The following is a 15,933-nucleotide window of genomic DNA, read 5'->3' as shown; positions in this document are numbered from 1 at the left end:
TACACAGGTGTATAGGTAGACAATACGATATAAAAAAATATATATATAAAAACAGTCCCACAATCTAATTGTAAGCGCATGTATGAGAAAAAATTATTATTATGTGCATACAAGGGGAATAATTAACAGGTGAAAAAAAGGTGCTAAATCTAAACTAGAAAAATGAATAAAATTAATTTTTGTAAGTGTGTCCTCAAGGAGACAATGTGCAAATAAGTGTAAACATATTATTTGTGCAAAATTGCATATAAAAGGAGAAGAGACGAGGTCTACAGTGATACGTATGTCCCCCGCTGCACAATAGTATCAAAACATGCGCACCTGACAAAGGAATCACCGAAACGCGCGTCGGGGTGCTCTGTGCTTGGGCCCGCAGGACCGACAGGTATATATACGTTCAGCATTTTGCCAATTCCCACATATCTTTTACAGCGGATATTTGTGCGCATGTTTTGATACTATTGTGCAGCGGGGGACATACGTATCACTGTAGACCTTGTCTCTTCTTTTATATGCAATTTTGCACAAATCATATGTTTACACTTATTTGCACGTTGTCTCCTTGAGGACACACTTATAAAATTAATTTTATTCATTTTTCTAGTTTAGATTTAGCACCTTTTTTTCACCTGTTAATTATTCCCCTTGTATGCACATAATAATAATTTTTTCTCATACATGCGCTTACAATTAGATTGTGGGACTGTTATTATATATATATTTTTTTATATCATATTGTCTACCTGTACACCTGTGTATATTTATTCCCCAAGCACATGCACTTTTGTGCTGATGTTGCCATACTATTATAAATAAAGGCTTTTTTTATTTGACTTATCATTTTGTGCCTTTTTATATATACTGCATAAGTATATCGTTTTTTCTCATATATATACATATATTTTTTTTTACTTTGTAAGTTCTTTGAATCTTTTTATATTTTTTAAAGTTTTTCCCAAGTAATGATGGCCACTTGTTTTTCTTTACTTAGCTGCTTTTTCTTGCCATAATACAAATTCTAACACTCTATTAAGTAGGACTGTCAGCTGTGTATCCACCAGACTTCTGCACAACACAACTGATGGTTCCAACCCCATTTATAAGGCAAGAAATCCCACTTATTAAACCTGACAGGGCACACCTCTGAAGTGAAAACCATTCCCGGTGACTACCTCTTGAAGCTCATCAAGAAAATGCCAAGAGAGTGCAAAGCAGTCATCAAAGCAAAAGATGGCTACTTTCAAGAACCTAGAATATAAGACATATTTTCAGTTGTTTCACACTTTTTTGTTAAGTATGGTATATAATTCCACATGTGTTAATTCATAGTTTTGACTCCTTCAGTGTGAATGTACAATTTTCATAGTCATGAAAATACAGAAAAATCTTTAAATGAGAAGGTATTGTCCAAACTTTTGGTCTGTACTGTATAAGTATATATACACACATCAGTGAAGGTGCCATGGACAAAGTCTGTTGGAGCTGAAATACTGCTTCATCTTATATTGTCCCATAGATTGACCCCTCTTCCAGCAAAACAGAGAGGAAAACACAAGTCCTTCCTGGAGTTCACTGTATGCTGTATATGCACCTATATGTAGCATAGAGTCCTTAGTTACTGAACAGCACAAAAATGTAGTGACAAATCTAGGGTTTCGGGTCTTTGATTCCAGTAGGAAAACGTGGTCCGCAGAGTTACTATGCCTAATTAACTAAAGGCTTTGTTCCAACCTTGTGTCTCTTGGTGCTAAAATATATTGTGTTGCGTGCACGTTTACTTACTGAGGTGTTGCAGTGGGCTTTTAGTGTTTCTTACAACCGGGTCTATTCCGAACGACACAATCAGGACACGCATGCGGATGCAGAGTTCTTCCAGCCGGTGAGCAATACCGAGGAGGCTTGTGCTATAACGCTTCCACAGGATGCGGCACCTTTCACTGTACAAGACCTGGGCCCCTTCTGTTATTTAACAGCTTTTACAACAGGAATTCCCTCGCATCTGGAGAAGATTAGATACTGTTTCAGTTCAGCTTCAATCTACTGCTGCTCTTTACTTAGTAAGGTGCTGTCACTAGAGGATGTCATCCTATCCCTCTCCAGCACAGCTTCATACACTCTTCATTCTTGCAGGCTCTGCCCAATATGGCCGTGCTTCCTGTTCCTGTCTTTCACTTTATAAAACCCTCCCTTTCACATCTTAAAGACATATCACAATCTCTTAACCATGTTCAAACAAAAGCGACATCTTGTAGCCAATTAACAACATTAACTATAAAGAGACAAATCTATTGACAACAAGTACAAAGATTATTCAGGAGTGAGTACAATTAAATTTATGTTCAATTATTCCACCCTGGTGACCCAACACATTTCACACAACAATCATTGTTTTCAGCAGCACATCACCTGGTGAAAACTGCAGATATAATGCTGATAACATCATACTGTATGGGGACAGATTGATCTACTAGTGATCGTTCTGTGCCAATTATTCTTCCTCAGCCGGTGTAAAGAGGCCTGGAAACAAGCAATGAACGTCTTCAGTATTGTCGATCACGCTCATTTAACACCCTCAACTCAGGGCATGTAAATGCAACCGAAACATTTCTTTGTGATGGTGCAATATGTGAGCATTTGGGGACCCACTTTAATCTTTTTCCCAGGACCCCATTTTGTCTAAAATCAGCCCTGGCTGGGGTCCTGGGATCCTACCAAGGATAACATGTACAAGATGTTTCTATCTCCTTCCCGTGTTTGCATGGATCTCCTCCCACATTCCATACTGATAGGGAATTTAGATTGTGAACCCCAATGGGGACAGTCATGATTATGTCTGTAAAGCGCTGTGGAATTAATGGCGCTATATAAGTGAGTAAAATAAATAATAAATAGGTGTGTCTCATCCAAAATATGGTTGCATGACAAAATACAGTATGGTCATGTGTACTTGATCTAGTTATTATTATTAAAAGATGGTGGCCCGATTCTAACGCATCGGGTATTCTAGAATATTCATGTCCACGTAGTATATTGCACAGCCCACGTAGTATATTGCCCAGTCACGTAGTATATTGCCCAGCCACGTAGTATATTGCCCAGCCACGTAGTATATTGCCCAGTCACGTAGTATATTGCCCAGTCACGTAGTATATTGCCCAGTCATGTAGTATATTGCCCAGCCACGTAGTATATTGCCCAGTCACGTAGTATATTGCCCAGTCACGTAGTATATTGCCCAGTCATGTAGTATATTGCCCAGCCACGTAGTATATTGCCCAGTCACGTAGTATATTGCCCAGTCATGTAGTATATTGCCCAGTCACGTAGTATATTGCCCAGCCACGTAGTATATTGCCCAGCTACGTAGTATATTGCACAGCCACATAGTATATTGCCCAGCGACGTAGTATACAGCACAGAGCCACGTAGTATATTGCCCAGCCACGTAGTATATTGCCCAGCCACGTAGTATATTGCCCAGTCACGTATATTGCCCAGTCACGTAGTATATTGCCCAGTCACGTAGTATATTGCCCAGCCACGTAGCATATTGCCCAGCCACGTAGTATATTGCCCAGCCATGTAGTATATTGCCCAGCCACGTAGTATATTGCCCAGTCACGTAGTATATTGGCCAGTCACGTAGTATATTGCCCAGCTACGTATTATATTGCACAGCGACGTAGTATACAGTACAGAGCCACGTAGTATACAGCACAGACTCGTAGTATATTGCCCAGCCACGTAGTATATTGCCCAGCTACATAGTATATTGCCCAGTCACGTAGTTTATTGCCCAGTCACTTAGTATATTGCCCAGTCACGTACTATATTGCCCAGCCACGTAGTATGTTGCCCAGCGACGTAGTATACAGCACAGAGCCACGTAGTATATTGCCCAGCCACGTAGTACATTGCCCAGCGACGTAGTATACAGCACAGAGCCACGTAGTATATTGCCCAGTCACGTAGTATATTGTCCAGTCACGTAGTATATTACACTGCCCACACAGTATATAACAGTGGCCACGTAATATCTAGCACAGCCCACGGAGTATATCACACAGCCCACATAGTCTATAACACTGCCTATATAGTATACAGCACAGAGCCACGTGGGATCTAACACAGCCCACGTAGTATACAGCAGTGTGGACACCATATCCCTGTTAAAAAAATAATTAAAATAAAAAATAGTTATATAATCACCCCTGGGATCCACCTAAGCTCTGGCGACAGGCGCGCGGCTGCCGCCATCTTCCGTTCCCAGGATGCATTGCGAAATTACCCAGATGACTTAGCGGTCTCGCGAGACCGCTAAGTCTTCTGGGTAATTTTGCAATGCATCGCTGGGAACGGAAGATGGCGGCAGCCGCGAGTGACTCGGCGGACTACGGAGGGTGAGTATAGCAGGTTTTTTTATTATTTTTAACATTACATTTTTTTTACTATTGATGCTGCATAGGCAGCATCAATAGTAAAAAGTTGGGGACACACAGGGTTAATAGCGGCGGTAACGGAGTGCGTTACCCGCGGCATAACGCGGTCCGTTACTGCCGGCATTAACCCTGTGTGACTGGAGGGGAGTATGCGGGCGCCGGGCAGTGACTGCCATTTTCTTCCGGACTGTGCCCATCGCTGATTGGTCGTGGCTGTTTTGCCGCGACCAATCAACGACTTGGATTTCCATGACAGAGGCCGCGACCAATGAATATCCGTGACAGACAGACGGAAGTGACCCTTAGACAATTATATAGTAGATTATTTATTATTATAGCACCATTTATTCCATGGCGCTTTACATGTGAGGAGGGGTATACATAGTAAAAACAAGTACAATAATCTTAAGCAATACAAGTCACGACTAGTACAGTAGCAGAGAGGGCCCTGCCCGCGAGGACTCACTATCTACAAGGGACATTATGGACATTAAACTGATTGATTTTTCTCATGTCTCTCCAGGCGACCATCTCCTATTATCAGAGCATGCACATGGAAACAGCACCATTGCCAGTTGGGTTCCAAACTTTATGTGAGAGCAGTAAATTATATGACCTGGGACAACAGTACGCATCATATGTTAGACAACTTGGAGCTGGAGCAGAGCCTGAAACGTCCTATGATTTCCAGCCATACACACCACAGATGTCAGTTTATGAAATTGTATTGTATCTTCTCTGATTGTACATTATTCATCCACTAAGTTTTACATAATTATATCAATATCTTTTGAATATTGTTTTGCTATCTGTAGGTCACCATGCATTCGAAACAGGAAGTCAAGTTTGAGTTCAAAGGATTTTCTGTCTGGAGAAACTAAAGATACTCCAGGAGAGGAACGATCTGTGGAGAGGAGAGGTGAGATGGCAGATAAGCTCACTCAGAAAGCATTCTTTACATGTTTTAAGCCATGAGGGCTGAGCAGAGGTTTTCATGGCTATGAGAGAGATGGCTGTAGGCTAAATGAGCATTCTGCCAACTGATATCTAAGGTGTATGGGCAGGGCTGCCACTAAGAACTTCAGGGCCCCATACTGGCAAAATTTTCAGGGCCCCCTTAGGACTCTGCCCAGGCTCCACCCCAGCCCCGCCTCCACCCCTCGAACTGTTCACAGCATCACCGCTGTCTCTTGGCAAAACTCCACTTCTCACAAATCACACATTAACAGTTCCCATCACCAGATTAAACACATAGCCAGCAGCTTTTGTTTTGGCCAAAAGGTTTTTTTTAATCTGAGACGACAACAAGGTAGACTCTTTTGGCTGGGCCCTACTCTACTCTAACCTATTAAACATTTGTTAAAATATGCAATACAATTTAGGTGTATTTTAATTTATTTTTCAATTTTTCAAATGACCAATAATACCACATTCAAGGGACAAATACCACCACACCATGACCAGACACCATATTATCACCACATAGTAACCTATAATACTATCTACAAGGAACAAATACCGCCACACCATGTGCAGACCACATATTACCACCACAGTGACTGAACAATATCACATACAAGGGACAAATACCACCGCAGCATGTCCAGACCACATATTACCATCACATGGTGACCAACTACATACAAGGAACAAATACCAACACAACATGAACAGACCACATATTACCACCACACAGTGACCGAATAATAGCACACAGAAGGAACAAATACCGCTACACCATGGCCGGACAACATATTACCACCACATTGTGACTGAATAGTACAATACTGATCATTAATTTAAAAAAAAAAATACTATCACCATAAGTGCCATTATACACAGGAGATCTGTACTTAGTATGCAGTGTGTGTACAGGAAATACAGTGGTCACCGATGCCATTATACACAGGAGTTCTTTATATAGTGTCAGTGTACAGGTAATACAGGGATCACCAGTGACATTATACACAGGAGCTCTGTATATAGGGTACAGTGTACATGTAATTCAGCGATCACTAGTGACATTATACACAGGAGCTCTGTATATAGTGTATAGTGTACAGATAATATAGTGATCACCAGTGACATTATACACAGGAGCTCTGTATACAGTGTATGGTGTCAGTGTACAGGTAACATACTCACTAGTGACGTCTCTAGCTAAAGTCCTTCATCTTTGCGTTTCTTTTTAATCCAGCGCAGACCGCTATCACTTCTTTCTGCCAGGACTCGTCTCTGCATAAAATAACACAGTTATCTAGAGCACCGCTTCCATTGCACATTCCCCATTTTTTCCCTTTCTTCTACACTACACATCTGACTACAGACGTTCACCCACCATTAATATATAATTGGTTATTATGCAACCCACCATTCCAAATATAAATTATAATCCGCCACTGTGCCCCCACTATCTGTATATAGCCACTTTCCCCATTTAATATATAAATTAATTTGCACCTGTATTCTTTCTCCCAATTTATTACCAGTCACTTTATCCTCAACGACCCCCACTATTTACCCCCCTCCCGCTCTAACCCTTACCCCAATTCATTATAGTTACATGCCCCTTCTGCCTCAATTCATTGCCATGTCTTCTCTCTCTCCCACCCTCTATTCATTATCAATTGCTTTTCCCCACCCTCAAAATTCATTATTTGCTCTTCCCACCTTCAATACACCATTTGCTCTTCCCACCCCCACCTTCAATTCAATTGCTGTCCACGTCCCTCACACTCACTTCATGTGCAGTCCCCATCACCCCCACTTCATCATTTAGTCCCCTATCATCATTTAGTCCCCTATCCCCCCGTCACTTCATCTGCAGTCCCCCTTCATCATTTGCAGCCCCCATCATTTCATCATGTGCAGAACCCCCTCAAACACACTTCATCATCTGCAGTCCCTATCACTCCCACATCATTTCCTGTCCCCATCACCCCACATCATCATTTGCAGTCCCCATCACCCCCACATCATTTGCAGTCCCCATCACCCCCACATCATTTGCAGTCCTCATCACCCCCACATCATCATTTGCAGTCCCCCCACATCATTTGCAGTCCCCATCACCCCCACATCATTTGCAGTCCCCATCACCCCCACATCATTTGCAGTCCCCATCACCGCCACATCATCATTTGCAGTCCCCATCACCCCCACATCATTTGCAGTCCCCATCACCCCCACATCATCACTTGCAGTCCCCATCACCCCCACATCATTTGCAGTCCCCATCACCCCCACATCATTTGCAGTTCCCATCACCCCAACATCATTTGCAGTCCCCATCACCCCCACATCATCAATTGAAGTCGTCCCCACATCATTTGCAGTCCCCATCACCCCCACATCATCATTTGCAGTCCCCCCACATCATTTGCAGTCCCCATCACCCCCACATCATCATTTGCAGTCCCCATCACCCCCACATCATCATTTGCAGTCCCCATCACCCCCACATCATCATTTGCAGTCCCCATCACCCCCACATCATCATTTGCAGTCCCCATCACCCCCACATCATCATTTGCAGTCCCCATCATCCCCACATCATTTGCAGTCCCCATCACCCCCATATTATTTGCAGTCCCTATCACCCCCACATCATTTGCAGTCCCCATCACCCCCACATCATTTGCAGTCCCCATCACCCCCACATCATCATTTGCAGTCCCCATCACCCCCACATCATCATTTGCAGTCCCCATCACCCCCACATCATCATTTGCAGTCCCCATCACCCCCACATCATCATTTGCAGTCCCCATCACCCCCACATGATCATTTGCAGTCCCCATCACACCCACATCATTTGCAGTCCCCATCACCCCCATATCATTTGCAGTCCCTATCACCCCCACATCATTTGCAGTCCCCATCACCCCCACATCATTTGCAGTCCCCATCACCCCCACATCATCATTTGCAGTCCCCCCACATCATTAGCAGTCCCCATCACCCCCACATCATTTGCAGTCCCCATCACACCCACATCATTTGCAGTCCCTATTACACCCACATCATTTGCAGTCCCCATCACCCCCACATCATTTGCAGTCCCCATCACCCCCACATCATCATTTGCAGTCCCCATCACCCCCACATCATCATTTGCAGTCCCCATCACCCCCACATCATCATTTGCAGTCCCCCCACATCATTTGCAGTCCACATCATCCCCACATCATTTGCAGTCCCCATCACCCCCACATAATCATTTGCAGTCCCCATCACCCCCACATCATTCGCAGTTCCCATCACCCCCACATCATCATTTGCAGTCCCCTATCCCCCTTCACTTCATCTGCAGTCCCCCTTTATCATTTGCAGCCCCCTATTATTTCATCATGTGCAGTACTCCCTAAAACACACTCCATCATCTGCAGTCTCACTCCCCCTCACCTCACCTATTTAAAAAAACAAAAATGTTTTTTATACTTACCTCAGTCGTTCCCGGGGCGTCTAGTGTTTCCAGCAGTGAAGCAGCAGCTAGAATGTAGGGGCTGCTGAGAGGACCTGACAGGAGCGCCTACATTCTAGCACATTCACTACTGAGACGGCTAGAATGTATGGCCTGTAGTCAGGACCTGCAGGGAGCCCATACATTCTAGCTACAGCCGAGCAGGAGCTGCGCAGCCGACTAGGTGAGACGGCCGTGCACAGCTCCAAGAAGGCTCCCGGGCCCCAGCGCCGACGTGTGCGCTGCAGTGCAGAGTATTTTAGTGCATGATGGGGCCCGATCAGTAGAAGCACAACAGTAGGGCCCCGGATCTGCGGGCCCCTCTGTGTACTGCTGCTGACCCGGCCCCATACAGCAGTAATGGCTGTAATGCCCTGATGGCGGCCCTGTGTATGGGCATTTTATGCCAACACTGGATTAAGGAGTTGGGTTTAAGAGGCACATTGATAAAGTTCAGTGACAGAAATTGTCATATAAATGCACTTTATTACTATCGACATGTTAAATGTGCAACAAGGGACAACAGTATATTGGATCCCCTCTATGCAAATGGTTAAGACGCCTATTCATCGTCCGCCTACCTCCCCTCCCCACCCTCCCATCCTGGAAATCTGACCACAACCTCGTACTATTGTCACCACCTTATCAATCAGTTGTCAGCAAACAACCAGAGACTATAAAACCAATCAAGAGGTGGTCCCCAGCAGCTGTGGAGGCCCTGCAAGACTGCTTTGACCTCACAGACTGGGAGGTGATATGAGACGGGGAGAGCATGATGATGTAAATGATATTGTAACAATAGAACAACATGGCACTCGTAGTAGTGTATAGAGTAGGTGCTCAAGTAGGGTATCCAGCCCAACAAATCCAAATCCGAAAAAACTTGGCACTCTAGATGAATAATTATCGTACGTAAAAGGTTTATTGATGTGCATCCATGAAGGCAAGTCGAACGTTTTCGGTCCACATCCGAGCCTTCATCAGAATAAATATAAGAGATATGGTGCAGGGAGAAACGTTAATCCTGTCTCTATAAATTCCAATATTGGTAAGGTAGCCTGGATGCAGCAAGAAGTCCTATCCACGTAGGCGCATGTGTGTTGCGATCGGAGTCGCTGGGTAAATGTTCTGATGAAGATCCGGATGTGGACCGAAAATGTTCGACTTGCCTTTATGGATGCACATCAATAAACCTTTTGCATATGATAATTATTCATCTAGAGTGCCAAGTTTTTTCGGATTTGGACGTAAATGATATTGTCGGGAGAGTAACTGATTATATAACTTTTTGTACTGATACTGTAGTTAAAAAAGATTCGATGTTATGCAAATAACAAGGCTTGGATTACAAAAGAATTGAAACACTTTCTAAACAAGAAAAAACTGGCATTTAAAATGAAGGATGCAAAGAAACTGAAATTGATACAAAGGGACTTAAAAGGGAAAATTAAGAATGCCTGTGAGGTGTTCCCAATTAAACTAGAAAATAAATTGTCACACAATTCCATGGAGGTGTGGTCGGGCATGAAGCAACTAACTGGGTTTAAGACAAGGCCGGAGCGTGGGGAAGTGGATCTGCCCATGGCTAATGAAATGAGCGAGTTTTTCAACAGATTCACCGACACATGCGCAGTGTCATCAGGAATAGGGGATGGAGCAGGGGAACGATCGGTAGAATTGACTTTGGGGGATAAACTGTCTGCCTTCTCTGTCTCAAGCAATGTGAGGAAACAGTTTAGTAAACTAGTCATTGACAAAGCAGCTGGGCCTGATGGCCTCGGTCCATGTGTCCTTAGAACGTGCGCAAACCAGCTGTGTACTGTCTTCCAACTCCTGTTTAACAGGAGCCTACAATTACATAGAGTACCAATGCTGTGGAAGACCACCTGCCTGGTGCCGGTTCTCAAGATCACCTTTCCGACTTCCCTACACAACTATCGTCCAGTGGCCTTAACATCACATGCTATGATGTCGTTGGAGAGAATAGTACTTAGCTACTTGTGCCTGAGGGTGAGGGCCTACACTGACCCCCTACAGTTTGGGTACCAGCAGAGATTGGGGGTGGATGATGCGGTAGTTTCTCTGCTACATACAGTACATTCATTCTTGGACAATGATGGAACTGCAGTGCGCACCATGTTCTTTGATGTCTCAAGTACTTTCAATACCTTACAGTCGCCCTTACTACGTAATAAGTTGACTGATATGGCGGTAGATGAGGGGATGGTGAACTGGATAAACTACTACCTGTAGTTTGTAAGGATGGGGGAGGTGGTATCTGTCAGTGTACGGAGCAGTGTTGGAGCCCCTCAGGGTAAAGTGCTGTCGCCCTTACTCTTCAAATTGTTTACAGCTGAATTTCAATATAAATCAGATCTCTGTCACCTTCAAAAATTCTCAGATGACTCAGTGATTGCAGGGGGCATTGTGAGAGCCCGGGGGGAGGAGGAATATAGAAGGGTGGTTTCTGACTTTGTGGATTGGTGCCAGACTAACTGTCTAGAACTAAATGTGAAGAAAACCAAGGAGATGGTGGTGAGTTACAGAAGAAAAAGGATGATTACTTACTGGTCACTATTGCTGGCCAGGAGGTGGAGATGGTTGAGAGCTACAAATATTTGGGGGTTCACCTTGACAGTAAACTCGAATGAAGGTGTCATACGGAGAAGGCTTACAAGAAGGGAATGAGAAGACTGTACTTTCTACAGAAGCTCAGGTCTTTCAATGTGTGTAGTAAAATGCTCGAAATGTTTTACCAGTCCGTTGTGGCAAGCGCTATCTTTTTTGCTATCATTTGCTGGGGCAGTAGTGTGCGAGTAGCTGACGCTAATAAGCTCATTAAACTTATTATGAAGGCAAGCGCGGCTGTTGGCCTCCATCTTGACTCCTTTGAGGAAGTAGTGGAAAATAGGATTCAGAAGAAGTGTAGGGCTATAATGAACAATAATACACACCCACTATACGAGCTGTTCTTGAAGCAGAAGAGCACATTCAGCAGCCGTCTAATCCTACTTAGGTGCAAGAAGGAGAAAGGAGAAATTCAGGAAATTGTTTGTGCCCACTGCTATGGGGTATATAACAATTTCCTAAGGGTGAAAGACAATGACCTATGACTGGTGCACTAATAGCAATGATCAGAGATTTAACATTTAAGTACTGATCTGTGTCTAGGAATTACTTTATGTAATGCTGTTTGTAATGTTTGAAATGCTGTTTGTAATGCTGCTGTAATACCATAATTTCCCTCGGGATCAAAAAAGTGTATCGTATCGTATTCTAAAAGATTCAACTTGTAGGTGAAAAATACCACCATAAAGAAAAGAAACAATTCCTGACAAAATGAAGCATCTCACAAGACTATGGTGCATAAAAATGGAGGAATCATGATTAGGCTGTTCATTTTTCCATGAGTAATCTGTTCACAAAATGAGTGGCTGACATGCAGAAGATGGCAATAATAATAATAATCTTTATTTTTATATAGCGCTAACCTATTTTGCAGCGCTTTACAGTTTTTGCACACATTATCATCATTGTCCACAATGGGGCTCAGAATCTAAATTCCCTATCAGTATGTCTTTGGAATGTGGGAGGAAACCGGGGAACCCGGAGGAAACCCACGCAAACACGGAGAGAACATACAAACTCCTTGCAGATGTTGTCATTGGTGGGATTTGAACCCAGGACTCTAGCACTGCAAGGTCTGCAATAACTGTTCACCAGTTGTTTTGCCATTCCGGCAAGGAAAAATTAATTGTTGTCATAAAAATCTAATCTAACTGTATACCACATTTTGGCCAGCTAGAGGGACACTAAAAAAGTGGAAACATTTTTGTGGCAAGAAAAAGTTGACAAATGATAAATACTGCCCAACATGAGCCCACCATAAAGGAAAGGGACTGTGTCTAATAGCTGGATGATACGTGCTGTGTATTGATCTCACAGGAGAGATGAGAAGTGAATATTCTCTTCTGATGCCGCTGGCAGGGGCTAAGCCACTCTATGTGACTGCAGATTGTTGAACCATGACACAAACCCCCAGTATTAATGGTGCTAGTGGGTGGTCACATGACTGCCCACTCACAATGGCAACACTGTGGAATCAAGACAGAGTGCGCACCGCATTCTATCATTTGCTATTCTGCAGTCACATAGTGACTGCAGACTTTTATGGTTACCCTATTTAAGATTGCTCCTGGCCTTTGAGCTTGAGCTCTCTGCAATAAAGGACACCAGTAATTTATTGTTCAACCCCTTTAAGAACCTTTAGGACCATGACATTTTTTAGGGATCTACATTAAACGCAAGGTTCAGGACAAACACCTGAGGTTATTTTGCATGATTTCCTGATTTAACGATGGGTCATAGTGGACAATGCAGTAGATTGGATCTTAAAATTGTCTCGAGTAAATCCTAAGAATTCCTGACCTTTTTTTCTAAGGACACATTCTATAAGTCATCATGTGTCAATTATTACAGTGGAAACCTTTGTGAACCACTGACAAACTAGGATGTATGTAGGAATAGCTGGCAAAGTGTTTGAGTCTATAGTGTACATCGCATTGAAAAGTGGCAAATTTTTGCACAACGTGGAGTTGTGGAAAAATGTTGCCACTTTTGGCATTTTCACGACAATTTCATCCAGCTCCGTCAAAATGAGAGGAGCTGGGGTGGGATAAGAGCGTGATGTCACAGCTTGTCTAATTCATATCGAGCTATGGCGTTCCTTCCTCCAGAAATCTTACTCTAATCACTGACTGGAGTAAGATTTGTGTGCAGGCTCACGTAGGGGAATGGCACTTGTCTGACACCTCTTAATGTTTCCACCATGTCCCCTCATCAAGACGGATTATTCACACCGATTTGGATGAATAAAGGGCCATTATGTACGCATATTCTTCATCTGAAGAGAATGGACGCCCCCCCTTTGTCAATTGAAAGAGGGTCGCATGATAACACAGCCTCTCTTCCTCCCCCCCCCCTTTTTTGTTATGTATTGGTGTGTGGACGTTTATAAAGAGATGGTATGGTTTACAAAGGGTTAAGATGTTCAGTAAGCTGTGCTAGGCACGAGCAGGTTCAATCTGGTTTATTCCGGTATTTTTCCCGCATTTTTTGCAGTTTTTGATTGGTTTAAAGAAAATGTGCGGGGGGGGGGGGTTTTATGTATAAAAATCAGCTGTTTTAACGGCTCGCCGCCAGTCAGCTGAGAAGATCAAAGATTGAAGACAGAGGATGGAAGCCCTTCTACAGCAGCTGATCCAGAGGGCGGAGGCGGAGGGTGGCACCGACTGGCTGCGGAGTTGCCTGGCTATAAGACCTACTATAAAACCTACCTCTGAAAATGAGGTGCCGGCTTCTCCTGCTCCACGGTCGTCGCCTTCCCCTCAGCCTCTAGAAGTTTCCCCGGCGAGGTCAAGTAGGAGCCTGAGGAGAAATCGGAGGGCGAGAGTTGCGTACTCGCCAGAGCCGCCATCAGCGTCTGCTCCTGAGATTTCCCGGGCTCGGCGCTCCAGTGGGTGGAGACCGGCAAGGCGGAAGTCCCGGAGTCCTGCGCGAGATCCTCTTCGCGGTCAGCTGGCTTCTTTACCTCAGGCGCCGGCGAAGGATGTCACGTCCGGTGAGTCGCGGATGGAAGACCCGGAAGTGATCCCGGCGCCAGCGAGGAGAATCGCTGGGACAGCTGACCGCTGTAGCCGTACAAGCGCTGCAGCGGTCCAACGATCCGGGGCACCGAGGTCCCTGCAATGCGGTGAGCAATTCAGCACGAGTGTGTCGTCTGCCGCTGCTGCCGCCGGCAGGTCGTGGATCCCCGCTGAGTCGGCTTCGGGTCAAGATGAGGGACGTCTCCTCCACATGTCGCGTTCGCCTACAGGAGTGGGCTTGAGTGCAGGTGTCACGTCTGATGCTGTTGGACTACATGGATCTGGTGAGAGCACTATTGCCCCTTTTTATGCTAATCCTTTGGAAGTGAAGGATTTAGTTAGGGAAGCATTGGAAGATTATTTGGGCAGTGGGGTTTTTCCTGCCAGGCCCAGATCTTCCTCTGCTGATAGTAATTATGTTAATTTTAATACAGTTTTGAAACCTGGATTGCCAGAAGTGCTTTTGAAAGAATCACTTACCTGTGAGGTTTCTCCGCTGGGCTTCCATTTGAGCCCTGCGGTGAAAGAACAAATTTGGCATAGGTCATTTGTTGATTTATTTTCGCTTTTGCCTTCTGGTCGTGAGCAGCAGAATAGGTATGAGAAAAAAGAGGAGTCTGATGATAGGAAAAAATCTACTCTGGTTAAATCTTTTAACAATTGGGTCCAAGCTTTCTCAATTTATTCTGCTGTTCTCGGCGAGAAGTTTCCTAATCTTTGTTCTGGGCTTTTCCAACATTTAGATGCTATCCTAGAGGCTTATAGAAATTTTGGGGGTATGGCCTGGTTACTGTATGATGAAGCCTTTAGGCAGAAATTGTCAATGTTCCCTAATCTAGCATGGGGTACTAAGGATGTAGGGTTATGGGTTAACCTTATGATACCTCAGAGGTTTCAGTCACAAAGGCTAACCACTAACCCATCAGTAAGAAAGGGTGTGTGCTTTGCATTTAATGAATCTAGTTGTAAATGGGCACAGAATTGTCGTTTTCGACATGAGTGCTCATTCTGTGGAGGCATGCACCCGATGTCCAAGTGTTTCAAAAAACAGATGCAATCTAATCAGCCAAGTAATACCAGAGAGTCTTTTTCAAAGGGCCCGGACTCCAGTGATGCTGGAAAGAATGGCGTATTGGCTAGAAATTTACCCAGATCAGGAGAGTAGTTCTCTCCTGTTTAACGGTTTTTTAAAGGGGTTTTTTGTGCCTCCGTTTAAAGGCAATGGTTGCAAGTTTGTGGATAATTTGCCATCTGCAGTTGAGTTTTCTCATGTGGTGGAGGAAAAAATTATAAAAGAATTAGAGGCCGGTAGGGTTTCTGGTCCTTTTGATTCCCCTCCATTTGCAAATTTTAGGGTCTCTCCTTTAGGAGTTGTCCCTAAAAAAGA

The 15,933-nt window shown here is 44.1% G+C and overlaps 1 protein-coding gene across 1 annotated transcript in view; it reads left to right on the top strand.

Annotated features, from left to right (window-relative positions):
• Positions 1-15,933, top strand: part of ARHGAP45 (Rho GTPase activating protein 45) — a 161,044-nt gene that overhangs the window by 111,801 nt on the left and 33,310 nt on the right. The window contains exons 13-14 of the mRNA XM_069739975.1: positions 4,963-5,147; positions 5,255-5,358. Of these exons, the coding sequence (XP_069596076.1) occupies positions 4,963-5,147; positions 5,255-5,358 (289 nt within the window). The remainder of the gene's footprint in view (positions 1-4,962; positions 5,148-5,254; positions 5,359-15,933) is intronic.

This window comes from Ranitomeya imitator, chromosome 1, assembly GCF_032444005.1.
Source record: "Ranitomeya imitator isolate aRanImi1 chromosome 1, aRanImi1.pri, whole genome shotgun sequence".
In the NCBI taxonomy this organism is placed as follows: Eukaryota; Metazoa; Chordata; class Amphibia; order Anura; family Dendrobatidae; genus Ranitomeya; species Ranitomeya imitator.
This window is presented reverse-complemented; position numbering and strand designations above follow the sequence as displayed.